This window comes from Pygoscelis adeliae, unplaced genomic scaffold, assembly GCF_000699105.1.
Source record: "Pygoscelis adeliae isolate BGI_AS28 unplaced genomic scaffold, ASM69910v1 Scaffold141, whole genome shotgun sequence".
Lineage (NCBI taxonomy): Eukaryota > Metazoa > Chordata > Aves > Sphenisciformes > Spheniscidae > Pygoscelis > Pygoscelis adeliae.
The window spans coordinates 2,440,251-2,456,395 of NW_008824231.1; the positions used below are offsets into that span (position 1 = coordinate 2,440,251).

General features: G+C 35.3%; 1 protein-coding gene across 1 annotated transcript in view; it reads left to right on the forward strand.

The window, feature by feature from the left end:
• Positions 1-16,145, forward strand: part of CCDC67 (coiled-coil domain containing 67) — a 46,858-nt gene that overhangs the window by 18,601 nt on the left and 12,112 nt on the right. The window contains exons 5-10 of the mRNA XM_009334838.1: positions 3,637-3,750; positions 6,194-6,406; positions 10,617-10,762; positions 11,391-11,496; positions 13,064-13,261; positions 14,303-14,389. Of these exons, the coding sequence (XP_009333113.1) occupies positions 3,637-3,750; positions 6,194-6,406; positions 10,617-10,762; positions 11,391-11,496; positions 13,064-13,261; positions 14,303-14,389 (864 nt within the window). The remainder of the gene's footprint in view (positions 1-3,636; positions 3,751-6,193; positions 6,407-10,616; positions 10,763-11,390; positions 11,497-13,063; positions 13,262-14,302; positions 14,390-16,145) is intronic.

The window sequence follows — 16,145 nt, forward strand, 5'->3', positions numbered from 1 at the left end:
TAAGCAGAGGAATACCAGTTGAAAGTGAGCTAGTTGTTAAGCATTGTGAAGACTTACAGGCTTATGATGTAGATTTATGTAGATATAGATTACTTAGACACTTTGAGAACTTTACAATCAAAAATTTAAGACCTAATAGATTTTAAGTACTTTCATACTTAAGCTGCAATGAAGAAGGGTTTTAGGATCTTTATTTTGGACTTGCCTATCTTCTACGTTATTCTATAAAATATAGGACTAACTTCTGTGACCTTGTGACTGTTCCTACATAACAGGACACATCCTAGCCACATCCTAGCTCTACATAATGTTGCTGTCTCTTCCATATGGAAGAGTCCTTACCATCAGAAAAGCTACTACGCTTTGGACTGCAGCATAGCTGCCAACATAAGTATCATAGAACCATTAAGGTTGGAAGAGACCTCTTAGATCATCGAGTCCAAGAAATATTAGTAGGAGTGTAATATAAGTTTGTTTGCAAAGGGAAGTGTGAACTGATCACAACATGCAAACAGGATTGTCTTCAGCTTGGAGCGGAACCTATAATACTGTCTTTGAAGTAGCTGTGTTTATTTTGAGGCCTGGCCCTGGGGACAGTATGAACTGGTTAAAAGAATCCGTTACCCTTCCTAAACTTGCAGCCTCTGACAACTAAAAGTGCAAACTTCTCCCTGCTAATTTTGAACTCTGGTTCCCCATGTAGTATCACAGTGCATTACTGGCCAAACAGTCAAGACCAGTCGTCGTTCAGTATAAGACACATCTTGAAACAATTCAGAAATTGAACTGATTTCAAAGCCATTTAGATTTCTATAAGGAACTCGTTAAAAAAAAAAACAATAACACACAAACAACTAGTTTAAACACTCAACCAATTATTTATGTACATAGGCTACATATTGAAATGGTTTAAAATTTGAACCAGTTCATTGCCAGCAGAATCAATTTGGTAAAGATACCAAACACATAAGTGCTTCATTGAACAAGGCATTTTCCCTGCTACTTGCTGCCTTGCCACTCATGTTTTATTAGAAATAATCTGAAAAGTTTTTCATATCACAGCATTCCACTGTGGAGGTACAGAGTGAATGTAGTCCTCTGTTTTCCACATCATGCTTAACATACTGTAGAAAAGTAATTTTATGTTTCAATTTTATGTATTCCTTTTCTGTTCTCTGTATAGCCAAAAAAGCTAAATGCTCTTTAACAGCAAGAAGGATGTTTGGGCCCATCCCTGAGCCACTCCTGCTTAGCTGTTAACATCCTATATGCAGAAGACAAGAAAAACAACTCTTTCCTGGGATTTTTATTCCTGCAAACCCTGTCCAGGACTCAGATATCTAAGTGTCCTGTAAACAATTCCCTCCTGGAATAAGATTGACCCAGTAGAGAGGTCCATCTCCTAGTATTTCTTATTTCCATACCTTCTGAATCCATACAGTCCATGGACCTTTTAATACACCTATTAAATATCTTATAAAATACCAGTGTTCAAATTTCTCCATGTCTTCCCTTCTGGCAGTAAGCGTGTCTAGGATGAGTTAACTGATTGGTATGGCGGGAGCAAGTGAAAGCTAAATAACTGAGAAACCCCGGGTTATGATTTAAAAAAAACCAAGGGGGGGATTCTGCTACTGCTTTAGTCTTTCCAGACCCTTTGGACTAAAATTTTTTATTATTCTTACTTGCAAAGTATAAATTATCAGGGTCTTTTATGTCTTTGAGGGAAAACACAAAGAAGTAGCTAATGAACAAAACTGTGCAGAAGTAAGCAGTTAATGCCAGTATGATCTGAATTAGTGTCTGGCTATGTAAACTGAGATAGTCAGAGATGAGCAAACTATCCACTAACAAACATTACAGCATAGGAAAAGGGTGAGTTTATGGCCCTGTTACTCTCTCAATAGCAAAGAATCTGCAGAATAGGATTCAGTAATGATTACTAAAGAAGGAAAAGAGAGAACTAAAAACTCATATATCATAGAATCATAGAATCATAGAATCGTTAAGGTTGGAAGAGACCTCCAAGATCATCGAGTCCAACCGTCAACCCAACAACACGATGCCCACTAAACCATGTCCCTAAGCGCCTCATCTACCCGTTTTTTAAATACTTCCAGGGATGGTGACTCAACCACTTCCCTGGGCAGCCTGGTCCAATGTTTAACTACTCTTTCAGTAAAGACATTTTTCCTTACATCCAATCTAAACCTCCCCTGGTGCAACTTGAGGCCATTTCCTCTTGTCCTTTCGCCAGTTACTTGGGAGAAGAGACCAACACCCACCTCGCTACAGCCTCCTTTCAGGTAGTTGTAGAGAGCGATGAGGTCTCCCCTCAGCCTCCTTTTCTCCAGGCTAAACAACCCCAGCTCCCTCAGCCGCTCCTCATAAGACTTGTTCTCCGGACCCCTCACCAGCCTCGTTGCCCTTCTCTGGACACGCTCCAGCACCTCAATGTCCTTCTTGTAGTGAGGGGCCCAAAACTGAACACAGTATTCAAGGTGCGGCCTCACCAGTGCCGAGTACAGGGGCACGATCACTTCCCTAACATCTGCTACTACAAGAATAATAAATGGGTTATACATCTATCATTGACTAAATATATCACTACTGTGAAACTGTCTGATCCAGCTAATTTGAGAATGACCTTATTCAAGAATAAAATGTGAAAATAATGTAACACAATGCTATAATTTGATTAATTATGCAGTATGAAAAATGAGTGCTTGGAATATATTCAGCAAATTCTAGTATTCAGGAAATAATTACTGTCTTGAAAATCTACTAAGCTCAGCAGTGCTTTAGTAAGGCCTTGAACCTGCAGTCCTCATTAAGTAGGCTGAAACTCTATTTGTATCACATTTTATAACATGGGAAGATGTTTATTGGTTTAAAATGCCAAAGCAGATATTAGGAAAGCTATAAGAGAAGATTTGTATTAGTCCATGTTGGAAAGCATTCGATTTTTTTTCAGTAGCAAATAAAATCTTGTTTTTTAAAATTTGGGGAATATGCCAGTTTAGGATAATCATAAAAAATCATCTATCAACATTTCCATTGTGAAAAAGGAAGTTCTCATAACAACTTATAAGTATTATAGTTTTTACTATATAAAACAGCATACTGTTATTTTGCTAATTCTTCAAACTAAAAGAGCAACGGCTCTAGTAACTGGAGTTCTACTTATTTTAAAGTCTAGTTGTGAACATGTAAGATCTGGTATGATTTAAGAGCAAATTCAGTTGATTCCCTGCTGATTACTCTACTTGACACTGATAGAAATTTAAAGTGACAGGAACTACCCTCCAATAAAATGGGTGTATTATAGTCATAATGCTAAGATCTACAGCAATGGAAGTGATTTAAAATATTTTATCATTTTTATTCAACGATTATGTTTACTGCCCAATTTTTCCAGAATAACAGCCCTTAAGACTGGATTTTTTCGGGGGGGGATGGCTGGATGGCTGGCTTACATCCTTGTTCTGTTTCTCCTCTTTCCAAAATTATGGAAAGATTATGTGTTAAATAAAAAACCAGACTTTTCTTAGAACTATACAAATTACAAAGTTATTTAGATTAAGGAAAAAAAGTTATTTTCCCTGTGTTTACTAGCCTTGTTTTGCTGTCTTTCAGGAATTTAAGGCAAAATCAAGAGAATGGGATAAGAAGGGGACAATCTGCCAAAATTATCTTGTTTATTTAGATGCTCAACAAAAAATATTGTCCGAGAAATGTAATTTATTTCAGGTAAAACACCTACCTTCCTGGTTTAGGAAGAAAATGAGCTGTTAGCTCAGCTAGAGTTATTTTAACTTGATGTAAAAAATCTGACCACCACGAAGATTATAGCACATCTGACAATACATGGATATATTGGTAGTGAATACATTGCTTTAGGTAAGGCAGACCCATACTGAAAGATCTAATGATACATACAGTTATTTTAATTTTATTTTTCTCATGAAAATGAGAAAATGAGTAAGTATCATGATGAAAATCACAATATTTCTGATTAAAAAACACTGCAAAAAGCAATGCATGTTCCTTTTTACTTTTTTAAGTGTACTGTGGAGATACTTTTATCTTCTATGCTATGTACTAATATGCAATTAATTGTGATAACAAATTATTGAAAAGTATCTTACCAAGTAAGTAATACATGCCATTACTATGTTGACTCAACTATAAAGTTCCTTCAAATCTGATAGCCCTCATTTTTTTGAAGATCATAAATATATATGAATATAATTTATGCAGAAAAATGAATTTCTATATGCTACTCCAAAATCACACTTGGAGTTGTTTGTTGAATCACTTATCCCTTTTTTATCATATTTTTCAGCTTTCAAGTTACCATTCAGTCCTTGGTTGACGTTGTGATTCTTTTTTACTTGCCAATTTGCTTATTGATCTAGCATATTTTTATTTTTTTAATTCCTTCCAATCCAGAACAAAATATTGATTTAATGGTGTCTTGATGACCTATCCTACTCTAAAAAAAATTGGAAAATTACTTACAAATTAACTGGGCCACAAGGCAGCTCGAAAATTAAGTAAGGGGACGCCAATTATGTTGCTGACTGGTGATCCCCTTTTCCACTGTTACTAAGCTCATTGGATCTTAATCTAGTGAAACACTTTCTTAACAATTCTTCTGAGACTCTTTACCCATATCCAGAGTTTCCAAGGATGACAGTTAAGTTTTGTTTATAGATGCTGAAAGCATTATATTGCAACTATTGAACTTCCATACAAATGTGTTAAAAAAGCAAGGCTTTGACTAGACAAAACTACTGACTGATGCATGTTGATTGTATAGTTAGACAAGTCAAAATAGAGTACTCAAGGTGATAATCCACATTTTTCTGTGCGGCTTACATCACTGCCATCAGCGAATGTTCTTTGAAGACAATTTTCTTCACAACTGTAACATAACACCGACTAGTTTATTAAATAGAAGTCTGATAGACTGTTACCCCTTAACTGTTTCAAAAGCATTAATTGGTCCTGTGTCTTTGTCTCAAATTCCTCTTTTGTGAGGTCTTTGATTTCCAGCTGGAGTCTTGCACTATATTTTTCACAGGATGCTTTGACATTTTGGTGTGTCAGACTCCATAACTTAGATGTCAGAGGGACCTTAATTTATTATCTATAGAAATTAAACTTACCTGCAAATTTCTTTGGCTTTTTATTTGATATGTAGCCAGTGGTCAGTTCTGCTTAGGTGTTCAGCCAACACAAATTATGGGAACATAGTCAATGACGTCAAAAGCAGTCTAAAGCATGCCTTTTTGCAGTCCTTATCAATGAAATATGGTATTTGTAACCCTATTTATTTTTAATATACATTTTCTTGCTCAACTTGATCTCTGCACATGATACATGGTTTCCAGGTTTTATTTTGTTGTCGTTTTCCAGCTAATTCTCAGTCTTCTGAAAGATTACTGCTGCTTGTTAATCTCCCAGTAGAGGGATCCATGACGATAATTTTTTAAACAGCAAAAACAGTTACCATAGTAATTACGCTTCTTCACGATGCCTGTGAATTCACAAATACTGGCAATACCAATTTTCTGAAGTTTTGGGTTTAGGATTTTAATTAGTACAAGAAACTGAATGGAGTGTGGGACTCTGCAGAATGTGCGAATTATTCTTCCCCAGGTTTAAGGATAATGATATCAAAGAAGTACAGTTACTGTAGTAACTGAGCTGTTTACACATGAACTATGTAATGCTAGTGCTCTAGTCAAAGGTTAATATCTATCCGGAGGCACACACACACAAGTCCTACTGAGTTCAATGAACCAAAGAAGAACATTTCTCTCAAATTATTTTTTATCGGTAACTGCTTTGAGTAGGTCATCGTAATCACCTTTTTCACATTTGGGGCTAATTAACATTAAGTGCTAGGGAAATACACAGCAGAGGAGAAAAATCCTTGAAAAAATTCTGTGCCCTTGAAAGTTTCTGAAACATTTCTCTTACTGAGGGCAAAGAACTTGAGACTAAAAAAAGGAAGTGGAAGTATCCTTTAGAGAAGTAATGCAAACTGGTCCAATTGTGCCATCTTTTCTAAGCAAATACTGGTGAAAATGGAAATAGCCTCATGATTTTAGTAGTAATGGTTTGGTCCTAACAATTTACATACAATTATTGAATTTTTATTTTAAAAGATTTTCTTGTTTTATAGAAGCAGACCCAGAATTATCAATTCCAAATAAGCAATAAGAAACAAAACCAAGAAGAGGTAATTACCTATTGCCAGCCCAAAAGTGAAAAGGATGAGGTGATTATTGAAAAGCTAAAGGCAATTGTGAATGAAATAGCAATAAACAAGAATAAACTAGAAGAGGAAAATCTGAAACTCCGGGAGGATCTAAAAATGTACCAAAACCAGTGCCAGGTAGTAATAGTTTTTCTTTTTCATGATGACTGTGGAATCAATGTTGGAGCATGAATTACTTAGAAGTATACTTTAAAAAGTTGTACTGAGATGCCTATATAAAAGATCTGAACGTTAGGTATATTCTTTGAAGGAATACAGAACGAGCTGTGAACAGTACAATTTTTTGAGTAACATTTAAAGAGAAAACAGAAATATGTTTGATATGTAGTAGTATATTTTATTCTTGTCTGTTTATCTACAGTTTTATAACTTTCCTATATCCGTAGCATCTACAGGAACTTAGCCTTGTTCACTTGGTTCCTTGTATATAAATTACTGCTATGAAATCTCTTTATCTGATTTACAACTTGTACACTGTGCCATATAGCTAGTAAATAAGTATATAGAAAAGTGTATGGTATACTTTATTATTGAGAGAAGATTTTGCAGCCAATGAATTTTTAAGTTGCCAGCCATTTGAAGAACCATCAGTTTTATCTTATCCCTAATGTAACGTTTTTCAACGTAGCACTGATCTATGAAGACAGCCATTTGGGCCTCTTCCTTTGGTAGTGATATATGAGTTCTGACAAGATTGAGATAATACAAGATCTTTACAGCCTTTTTTATTAGCTATGTTTGAAACAGATCAGGAATGAGATTCTCGTTGCTGTTTTTTTCAGGTAACATATATAAATTATGCTTTCGCTTATTTATTTAAGCACTTCAAGGTTCAGTAATATATTGAGTGGCTTACAGTGACTTTGACTCTTTCTGGAGAAAGATACTCTACTTCTGTTTACAGACAACCTCGCAGAGTTATAACTTCATATGCAATATACTTATATAGGAATTAACATATATGTGGTGGAGGTTAATTTCAGGTATTGTCAGAACAGCCAAGTTTAGCACGTGTTGTTTATACATTTCATTTGCACATTAGTTCACTGAGTCATTTGCCTGTATAAAAGTTATTGGTATGCAAGCAAAAACCTGTTTTGGGGCCTGTTAAAAAGGCTGCCATGAAAAGTACTGGGACTAGAATATGAAGTGGAACAAATCAAAGTGGAGAGGGAGGTGCTAGTCTCTTCTCCCTGGTACCCAGTGATAGGATGCATGGGAATGGTTCAAAGCTGCGCCAGGGGAGGTTTAAACTGGACATTAGGAAGCATTTCTTTACCAAGAGAGTGGTCAAACACTGGAAGAGGCTTCCGAGAGAGGTGGTCGATGCCCCAAGCCTGTCAGTGTTTAAGAGGCATTTGGACAATGCCCTTAACAACATGCTTTAACTTGTGGTCAGCCCTGAAGTGGTCAGGCAGTTGGACTAGATGATCATTGTAGGTCCCTTCCAACTGGAATAGCATAGCCTATCCTATCCTATCCTATCCTATCCTATCCTATCCTATCCTATCCTATCCTATCCTATAGCAATTGGAGCAGGTGGATAGGTACTGTACGACAGAGTAGATGTCATTGTACTGTAGCCTTTTAAGAAAATCTTCAAGCAAGAGGATTTTTGGAATCGTGTGAATAGAATACAGGAGCTGTAGGAAGCACTGAAGACATTTTAAGTAGAAGTGGAGCTAGATGTACATAACATTATCAGCTAAAAGGCAGAAAGTTGCAGAATAACTGTGCTGGTGGTGTGGAATACTGCTGTGTTAGTTAGAAAAGCCGCATTTGCAAATAGCTGCAGAAGGGAAACACTGATGTAGAGTCAATGTATGGTGAAAACGTGTAGCTCAGAGAAAGTATTTTTTTAGGAATGTCTGTATGAGAAAGAAGGAAGTGCAAGGCCTGTTGTCAGCCAGAAGAAGTAAGCAGGTTTGCGTGAAGGAGTGCCAGGTGGAGGATGGGAATAGTTGGACCTGATGTGGGTAAAGGAGGGAGGAGTAGATGGGAATCTTGGTGGGGAGAAGGCTGATGGCAACGGCAGCAAGCCTGGTATTGTGTCTCATATATCTTCTATGCCTATGACCATTTCATGTCTGCTTCTAAATATTTTTGTCATACTATTAATTAGCAAGGAAACAGTGATAAAGTGAAATGTATGTAAGACCAATTTGTTGGCTGTACAGAAAATATGAACTTTAGAAGATCCAAACTGAGACTGCAGACTATTTCTCTACCTTGTGAATGGTCTGACAAACTTAATTGCAGCCATACATGAGAGGCAGCCTGAAAACACCCCACAGGAGGCTTGGTTCCTGGAAAGTCTGCATTAAGTCAGCTGCTGGACACTAATTTACATAGAAATGCAGCATATAATTGTATTAAAAAGGTTGAACAGCTTTGAGTAGAACTAGAACAGAAGCTGATCAGGAAATTTTTGAGACTTCCTTTTGATATCAAACACAGCAAGCTAGTTGAAGCAAAACTTTTCACAGAAGAAAAGAGAGGATTTGGTAAATTTTTCAACTTGAAACAGGCTCTTAAAAAGTTATATTTCATTAGATATTTTCTAAAAAAAACCTGAAGTTTTCTGGTTCAAAATCAATTTTCATTTTGGTGTTTTAACTAGATGCAATAGATATTTCCTAAAATAATAAGTGGTACATATCTAAATGATTTTTTTGAAGTGATGTGTGAAACTCTTGACCTGAAGTTCTGTTTCAGTTATTCTTGTGGCTGCTGTTGTTCCTGCTATTATTATAATTCACAGAAGGAAATACAATTTATGTAAATATGTATGATGACTGCAGTCTGCCACAGATGATATGGCTTCCACCACACAATTGTGCAGCATTCATTCCCCTTATCCACCCCAGAATGAAATAAGAGGGGTAACCCTCCCCCAAATTATAAAATACATACATTATAAAATAATTGTGGCTATTTCTTGAATGTTGAAGTCATGAAGATGATCATAAGCAAGTCTTGCAGACAATTTTAACAATTCATTAAGCTTTATTTCACTTGACTATGTCCAGACTTGCATTTCAGGGTTTAAAAAAGCGCTCTCAGCCTCAATTTAACAAAGGATAAGATGAATGAATCTGTATATGCAGTCCCTATAAAAAACGTAAAAGCGCTTCATATCTGTCTTCAGCAGCCCTTTCAGCCAGAGGAAAACCACAGGCTTCTTGGAAGGAAGGTCATTCTAATATGAGGCTCTAAGGGAAATAAACCTTTGAAGTTCCTTGCTTGCGGTGTCATTTCTGGATTCCAGTTGCTTTTTGAAAGTTTAAAGGCTTTATTTTTGCTTTTAAACATGGAAACTACATTAAAATGAAGAAATTATGAAAAATACTAGTGTTTTTAGTGTAATAGTTTTAAAGGCAAAGGATCAACATCCTTGAAAAGTCCTTTTTATTTTATCTGCAACGTGCTTTTGAATCTTGGGTGAGAGGAAATAAGTATTCTCTGGATATTATTATTGCAAGAATCTGATTATTATTGCTACTTTTGTTATTTGTGGGTTACATTTCCAAGTTCTTATCTTTAGTATGTTTTCAGTATATTTTGGGGGAATTCTGATTTTTTGGGGAATTCTGATTTTATGATGCCAAGTATAACATGTATCTTCAGGTTGTCTATCACATTATCAATCAGAAATTAAAGGTAAAATAGAGACAAGATTTGTGGAGTCCCTAAGAAAAATTTTTTAGTGACTGTTTAAAATTGTGTGATGTTCATTTAAATAAGCAATTAGCTCCATGCAGCTAGGTATAGTTTTGGAGATGATGATTGAGCACACGCCTTATCTAAGTACTTAAGCCTAGATGTATCTGCTCCAAGCTTCCAGGCAATGTTTAATGAAGACATGCACCTAATCCTGCCTTTCTATAGCCTTGTACTTTTCAAATAAAAATGTAAATTTGGAAATGCTGTTAGGAAAATAGAAAATGCAAGTTACTTATGGCACTAATTCCTGCATGTGAAGCATGTTCTAGGGTGCAGAACCTGCTGAAACAAGCAGGCTAGTTTAGATGCATTTAGTACAATAAAGAACTTCCGAATGATGTTTCCTGTGGTAGTTTCAGAGACATGCATTCGAACGTTGCAAGAGCTAAAGAATATTCAGCATCTAATTTTTTAGATAACATTTCTGGAGAAAGGAACTGACATGAAAGCAATGCCTTTTTCAGAAATGAAACTCAAAATAAAAGCATGTATGTCCTTTCCTACAAATTATACAGGTATCGAAAATTATGTGTTAAAATACAGCATTTTGAGCTACTACCATCTCATTTTGTTTAACTATTTATGTATTTGCTTGTTTCTTTAGAACATGGAGGCAGGCTTTTCAGAAATGAGAAATGAGCTGCAGTCATGGGATGCTCTCTGGAGAAGGATACAACTGGAATGCCAACAGTTGCATGCAGAATTATTGAAAATCAGCGAGTATAAAGATATGCAGGAAATTCAAATAAAGTATGTATGTTGAAGAGAATATTGAAATTAACAAGTACTTCTGAGCTAATAACTTTTCTTACATTTGATTTAAATTAAGTCTGTTTAAAAAGATACTCTGGATTCAAATGTCAGATTCTAAACAATTTTAGAATAAACATTTTTCATTAGCAATTATATATGACAAGATTGCAGGCAAAAGATGTAAGCTCTGTTAAAAGGTTTTGATGCTGCCTAGATCTTTACAAATCAATGCATTTCATTTATTTCTATTTATATGTTTACAGTGCCTTTCATTTTCTCAGCATTAAAACACTTTGGAAGTAGTGCGATTAAGAGCATCCCTAACCTCCTTTGAGTAAAATGTTAATCTTTTTATGGCTTATCTAATCTACCATAGCTATTTGAGATTATATGAAATACCAATCTACAAGACATTTCAGGATTCTTTCTGCACACACTTGCATTGTCCTTAATCTCTAGATATCTTCCAAGATCGAACCTGGTTTAGGCCAAATCTTTTGGTTGTTTGAGTTTTTTTCATCAGTGAGCAGGTCTTCCACAGTTTTACACTGAGGAGAGGATACTGTAAGGTAAAGGTTATTGAATATTCTGCTTGTTTCATGTTTTGTTTATTTCTTATTGAAAGGCATCAATCATCTTGTGTACAACTTACTGAGCAACTAGAAAATAAAAACACTGAGTTATTACTATTGGCACAAAGTCAAGAACACCAAAGAGAAGAGCTAAACAAGGTATTTCACATTGTTAAGTATTTCTAGATCTTAACTGCAATATGGGATTTTAAAAAGAGAGCAGAGTACTGACTTGGTATGTGCATATGCAGAAGAGAGCAGGAGGATAAATTGTGGCTTTAGGAGAGTATGAAGTTTTCATATACAAAAAAGTTTTCATGTATGGTTGCATTTCTGGAGGTAGTTGTATAGCTGTACAACTGACATTCTGATTTTGTGCACTAACAACAGAGCTAGCTACTTCATTGAAATAATGGAAGAGACATTGCCTAAGCGTCACTGTGATTCAGATAATACCTTGCAAGTAATAAACCCTCCAAGGCTATGAGTAATTCATAGGCTATAGAAGGTAAGTAGTAGTTTGCAGGTGGTTTCAGATGTAAGATATGCTAACAGATCAACTGATACAGGTCACTACAGCAGGTACCCACACAAGGCTAAGCTTAATCAGTCACCTGCTGCACAGTCTAGGGCAGTGCTCTTTTGTCTGAACTATGCATCACATTGCATTGCACATTTCAGAAGTGCTGTGTGCAAGCAGTAGTGGCATGGCACTGTGGAGTGGCATAAGGCTTGGCAGGCCAAAACACTTTGGGAGTAGAGGATGCTCAGAACTCCTCTTACAGGCATGTTGTGGTTTTGCTGAGTAGCAATGTAAGCAGGAATATCTCGAATTGGATGCAGCTGACTTGGATGCTGCAATTTTGGCATGATAGTCGTGATCTAGCTCTTAGATTTTTCGCATCTACATCTATTCGTTTACAATTCTAGTATTTCTGTGTAGTTTGCATAAATAAAAATGAAATGCCATCTGCTACTGATTGTGTATAGTACTGTGAGGAATTATTAAAATGGGTTCAAAGGTTGTGATGCTGGCTTTTGTAGTTTTGTTTCTTACATAATACAAACATCTATCAGTACTAAATTGTTGGTTACAGTAGAAAGATTATGAAAGCAATCTTTGTGTTGATTCTTTGGAGAACCGTGCACAGGAGATAGTGCAGAAAGTTTGACCTTAAATTTTATATATAATGGTAGGAAAGATTCTCATAAAGTGATTTACTATATATACTCTATTTCTAACATAGTTTCTCATTGAAGGGTGTCTAGGTTGATTTCTTTATATTGCTCCCAAGTTAATTTAGGCTGCATTAAACTTATTTTAAACCTAAATTAACCTAGGAGCAATTTAAATAAATCATATTTACGTTTGTTGAATGGATATTTGCTTGGATATTCTTCACCATAAATTCCAATTCTTAAAATGAACATAATTTTTATTACATTCTTTCTAAATGTTAATTTAAATGCCTTCCTTGTATTTTCTTCATTTCTAATACTAAATAGGCAAATGAAAACACAAGACAAGGATTGAAAAAAGATGTGAAAATAAAGCTATGTGCACTGAGTCATGAAGACATTTTATTATAAAATCTCAAAAATCTCTGATTTGGTTAGAAGAGTTGGTGTCTTGGAAGCAACGGCAAAAATGTCACTAGTAAGTAGTAAGTGATGCAATCATATTTACGGCACAACATTTTTTCTTTTTGAAACATATTTGCTACAGATAAGAAACCATCTTTATCGAGAGGAGCAGTCCCATCGCTCTGAGCAGGAAAGAATGAAGACAGAAATCTTTGACCTGACAGAAGAGCTTCATCAGAAGGAGATCACTATAGCAACTATCATGGAGAAAGCTAGTCTTCTGGAAAGACAGTTAAAAATGGAGTTAGAGATAAAAGACAAATTGTTAGCAAAACAACAGGTATGCAAGCAGGCAAAACCAGCCTAGTTCATTTTACTCCACACTATTGATAATGACATACATTATCTGTGAAAAAAGACATTACATTTCTTGCTGTAGCTTTCATCACCAGTGCTGTAATATCTGTGAAGTATTACTAAAGCAGCCAAATTGATACTAGAACAAGAAAGCACCAGTAAATGTCAACTGTACATCTAAATTGCAATTAATTCTGACCATCAACTGTAGTTACCATTTTAACATGCAAAAGATCTTGAAAACTTCCAGTTTGTTGTTATTATATGCGCTTTATCATTAGAACCATTTATTAGATTATCTAGAACATTTCCTAATTTTTCAAGTTTTTTTAAAGCTTTTTGAAGAATGTTTCAAATCTGCTTAGAAAATTCTGTTAATTTTAAAGCTGAAAACTGTAAGATACCAGTGTCTTAATGGCAAATTTCAGTTTTAAAAACAAATATGTTATCTTCATTACTTAGTTTTGTACACCAAAAGAACCTTCATATTTAGAGGTTTCTGGGTATCTCTGAGTTTTCTGAGAGGGTGACTGCATATTGAAAATTGTGATTAATGTAGTACTTTACTTTACTTTTGACAATAGGGAAGTTAGCGTTTGGGAAAATGAGAGACATCTGCTACTGTATGGCACTCTTTACCCGGCCATATTCCCTATCGTATCACTAAAAGAGTGGATGTTGTTCCTAGGCTTCATGACTAGGATTGCATCCAGTTTCAGTGGTCTGCAAAATCTGTCCCTCTTTGTATCTCCTAACAGCATGTGAACTCCCTTATTTTCCTAAGTGATTACTTCTTTCAAAAAGGTAAATAAAATCAGAGGCATTGCATTTGTGTATCTTTTATAGATGGTTTAAGACTTCTTTCTGCTTTAGCATTGCTGTATTTTAAAAAAAAATATATGGTTAGTTTCATAATTCCTTATGTATATTTTGGAAAATTAAACTTACATATATCTATACTCAGTGTTATTTCAAGTTAACAGTAATATTCTTGTATTTAACTAAGAATTGAATCTTTTCCTAGTTGTTGGATTTCCGATACAAAGTTATCAAATCTGAAAACACACATCTAAAAGAGATGGTGGAAAACCAGGAGTGTAAAAGTTGCATGGTAATTTTTTTACATCTATGCAATATGGAGAACAGTTACTTATATTTATTGTAAATGTAGATTGAGATCATGGCAGATTTAGAGATTTCTGGCTTGTGTAAAATAAATAAATAAAAATAAGGTGTGTGACATAATCAAAACCAAGTGGTATTCACACACAGTCTGAAGATGGGTATAGCTAGGAATAATTTTGACCTTAACTGTAATAAACTAGAAGTAAGCTAAATTTTTCAGTAACTGTCTAGACACTAAACAGTTTCTGGGAGCCTATTTTTTGTAAGTGATGTCACTTATTTCATAAAATATTTATTTTTAAACAGTCATCGTTCACACAGATACAAAAATATGTTCCTTTTTTACTATTTTACCCCTTTGTTCATATGATATTTAAATAACAGTGTAAAAAACTGACACATTTTGCCCCCACCTGGCTTAGTTTCAGAGTTTAGCATTTATTTCTCTCCAAACAGGGGATATTTAAAGTTTAATTCATAAAAAATGTGTCATAATATCATGTGGAACTATAGTTTATATGGATATAATAAATATTATATACGCTGCCTTCCACAAAAAGCTTCAAAACGTCCCCTGCTTACAGAACATCTGCAGTTATTTTATCTATCACTAGAAAATCACTGGAATGTTGCTTGTAAATACTGCTGTAAATACATCTTGGGGGGATTTGTAGCCTGCTAATTGTCTTACTGTAGACTGACAAATATATGAAAGAATGTCACACTTTTCCACACCCTTAAAAGAGCATATATGTCTATCAATCAGTGATGTATTTACCTATACATACATGCACAATATTATGGATATATGTATGTGTATATATGATATATTATTGTGGAAACATAGATGGATGTGCCTACGCATGTCTAGCTCTTCTCTATGGTGATACTCTTCATGAAGATTGAGAAGAGCTGTCTGACAAGAATCCTTGTAGATATCACATTTGTTAACTTTTAACAGTAAAATCGAGTTACTAGATATACCAAGGTCACTACACATATCAATGCATTTGTGGACTTAATAATTCTTTCCTACTGTACTAGTGTATTGTGAGGATCTAAACATTAAAGATTGTGAGGTATTTGATATTAAGATTGCAGGGACTGGAGACATTTTTTACAGATGTGTTTGTACAGTACAGTGGAGCACTACTCAGACCCCTCAAACTAGTGCCAGCCTCAGTCAGTATGGTGTAATGCATCATCAGGCAGGGTTACTTGTTTAGATTTCAAAAGCAATGTAGCTGTGCCAGCTCAGTTTTGGGGTTCATGCCACTATAACTGTACTGCTGATTCTAGAGCTACTAGTGGTAGGGTGACTTAGTGCCCTCCTTCTTCCTCTGTTCTGCCACTCCTCTCCACTTTGGAGACATAGCTGAGCCCCGGCCCCCCATCCTTGCACAAAAAAATAAATTTTCTTATACTTTCTGGCACTTCCATGCCAGCTTGGCTCATAACTTTCCCCTAAAACTAGCTAAGCAAGGCAAGGTTTACAGAAGAGATGACATCAGACCAGTTAGTGCAAGGAATAGACAAGCTTTCAGGTGCAGGAGTCCAGTTGTGCTAGCGGTATACTAAGAACCAAATCCTTAATACTCATGAGTTACTGGGTTCCAAAAGAATAAGGTAAATCTAGAAATATATGAAAGCACAACCTAATAAAATGTATGGGGTGTTAGTCTTTTGCGTGTAATGTGATAAATGCTTTGAGAATTTTCTGTTGATGACAATATACTGTCATT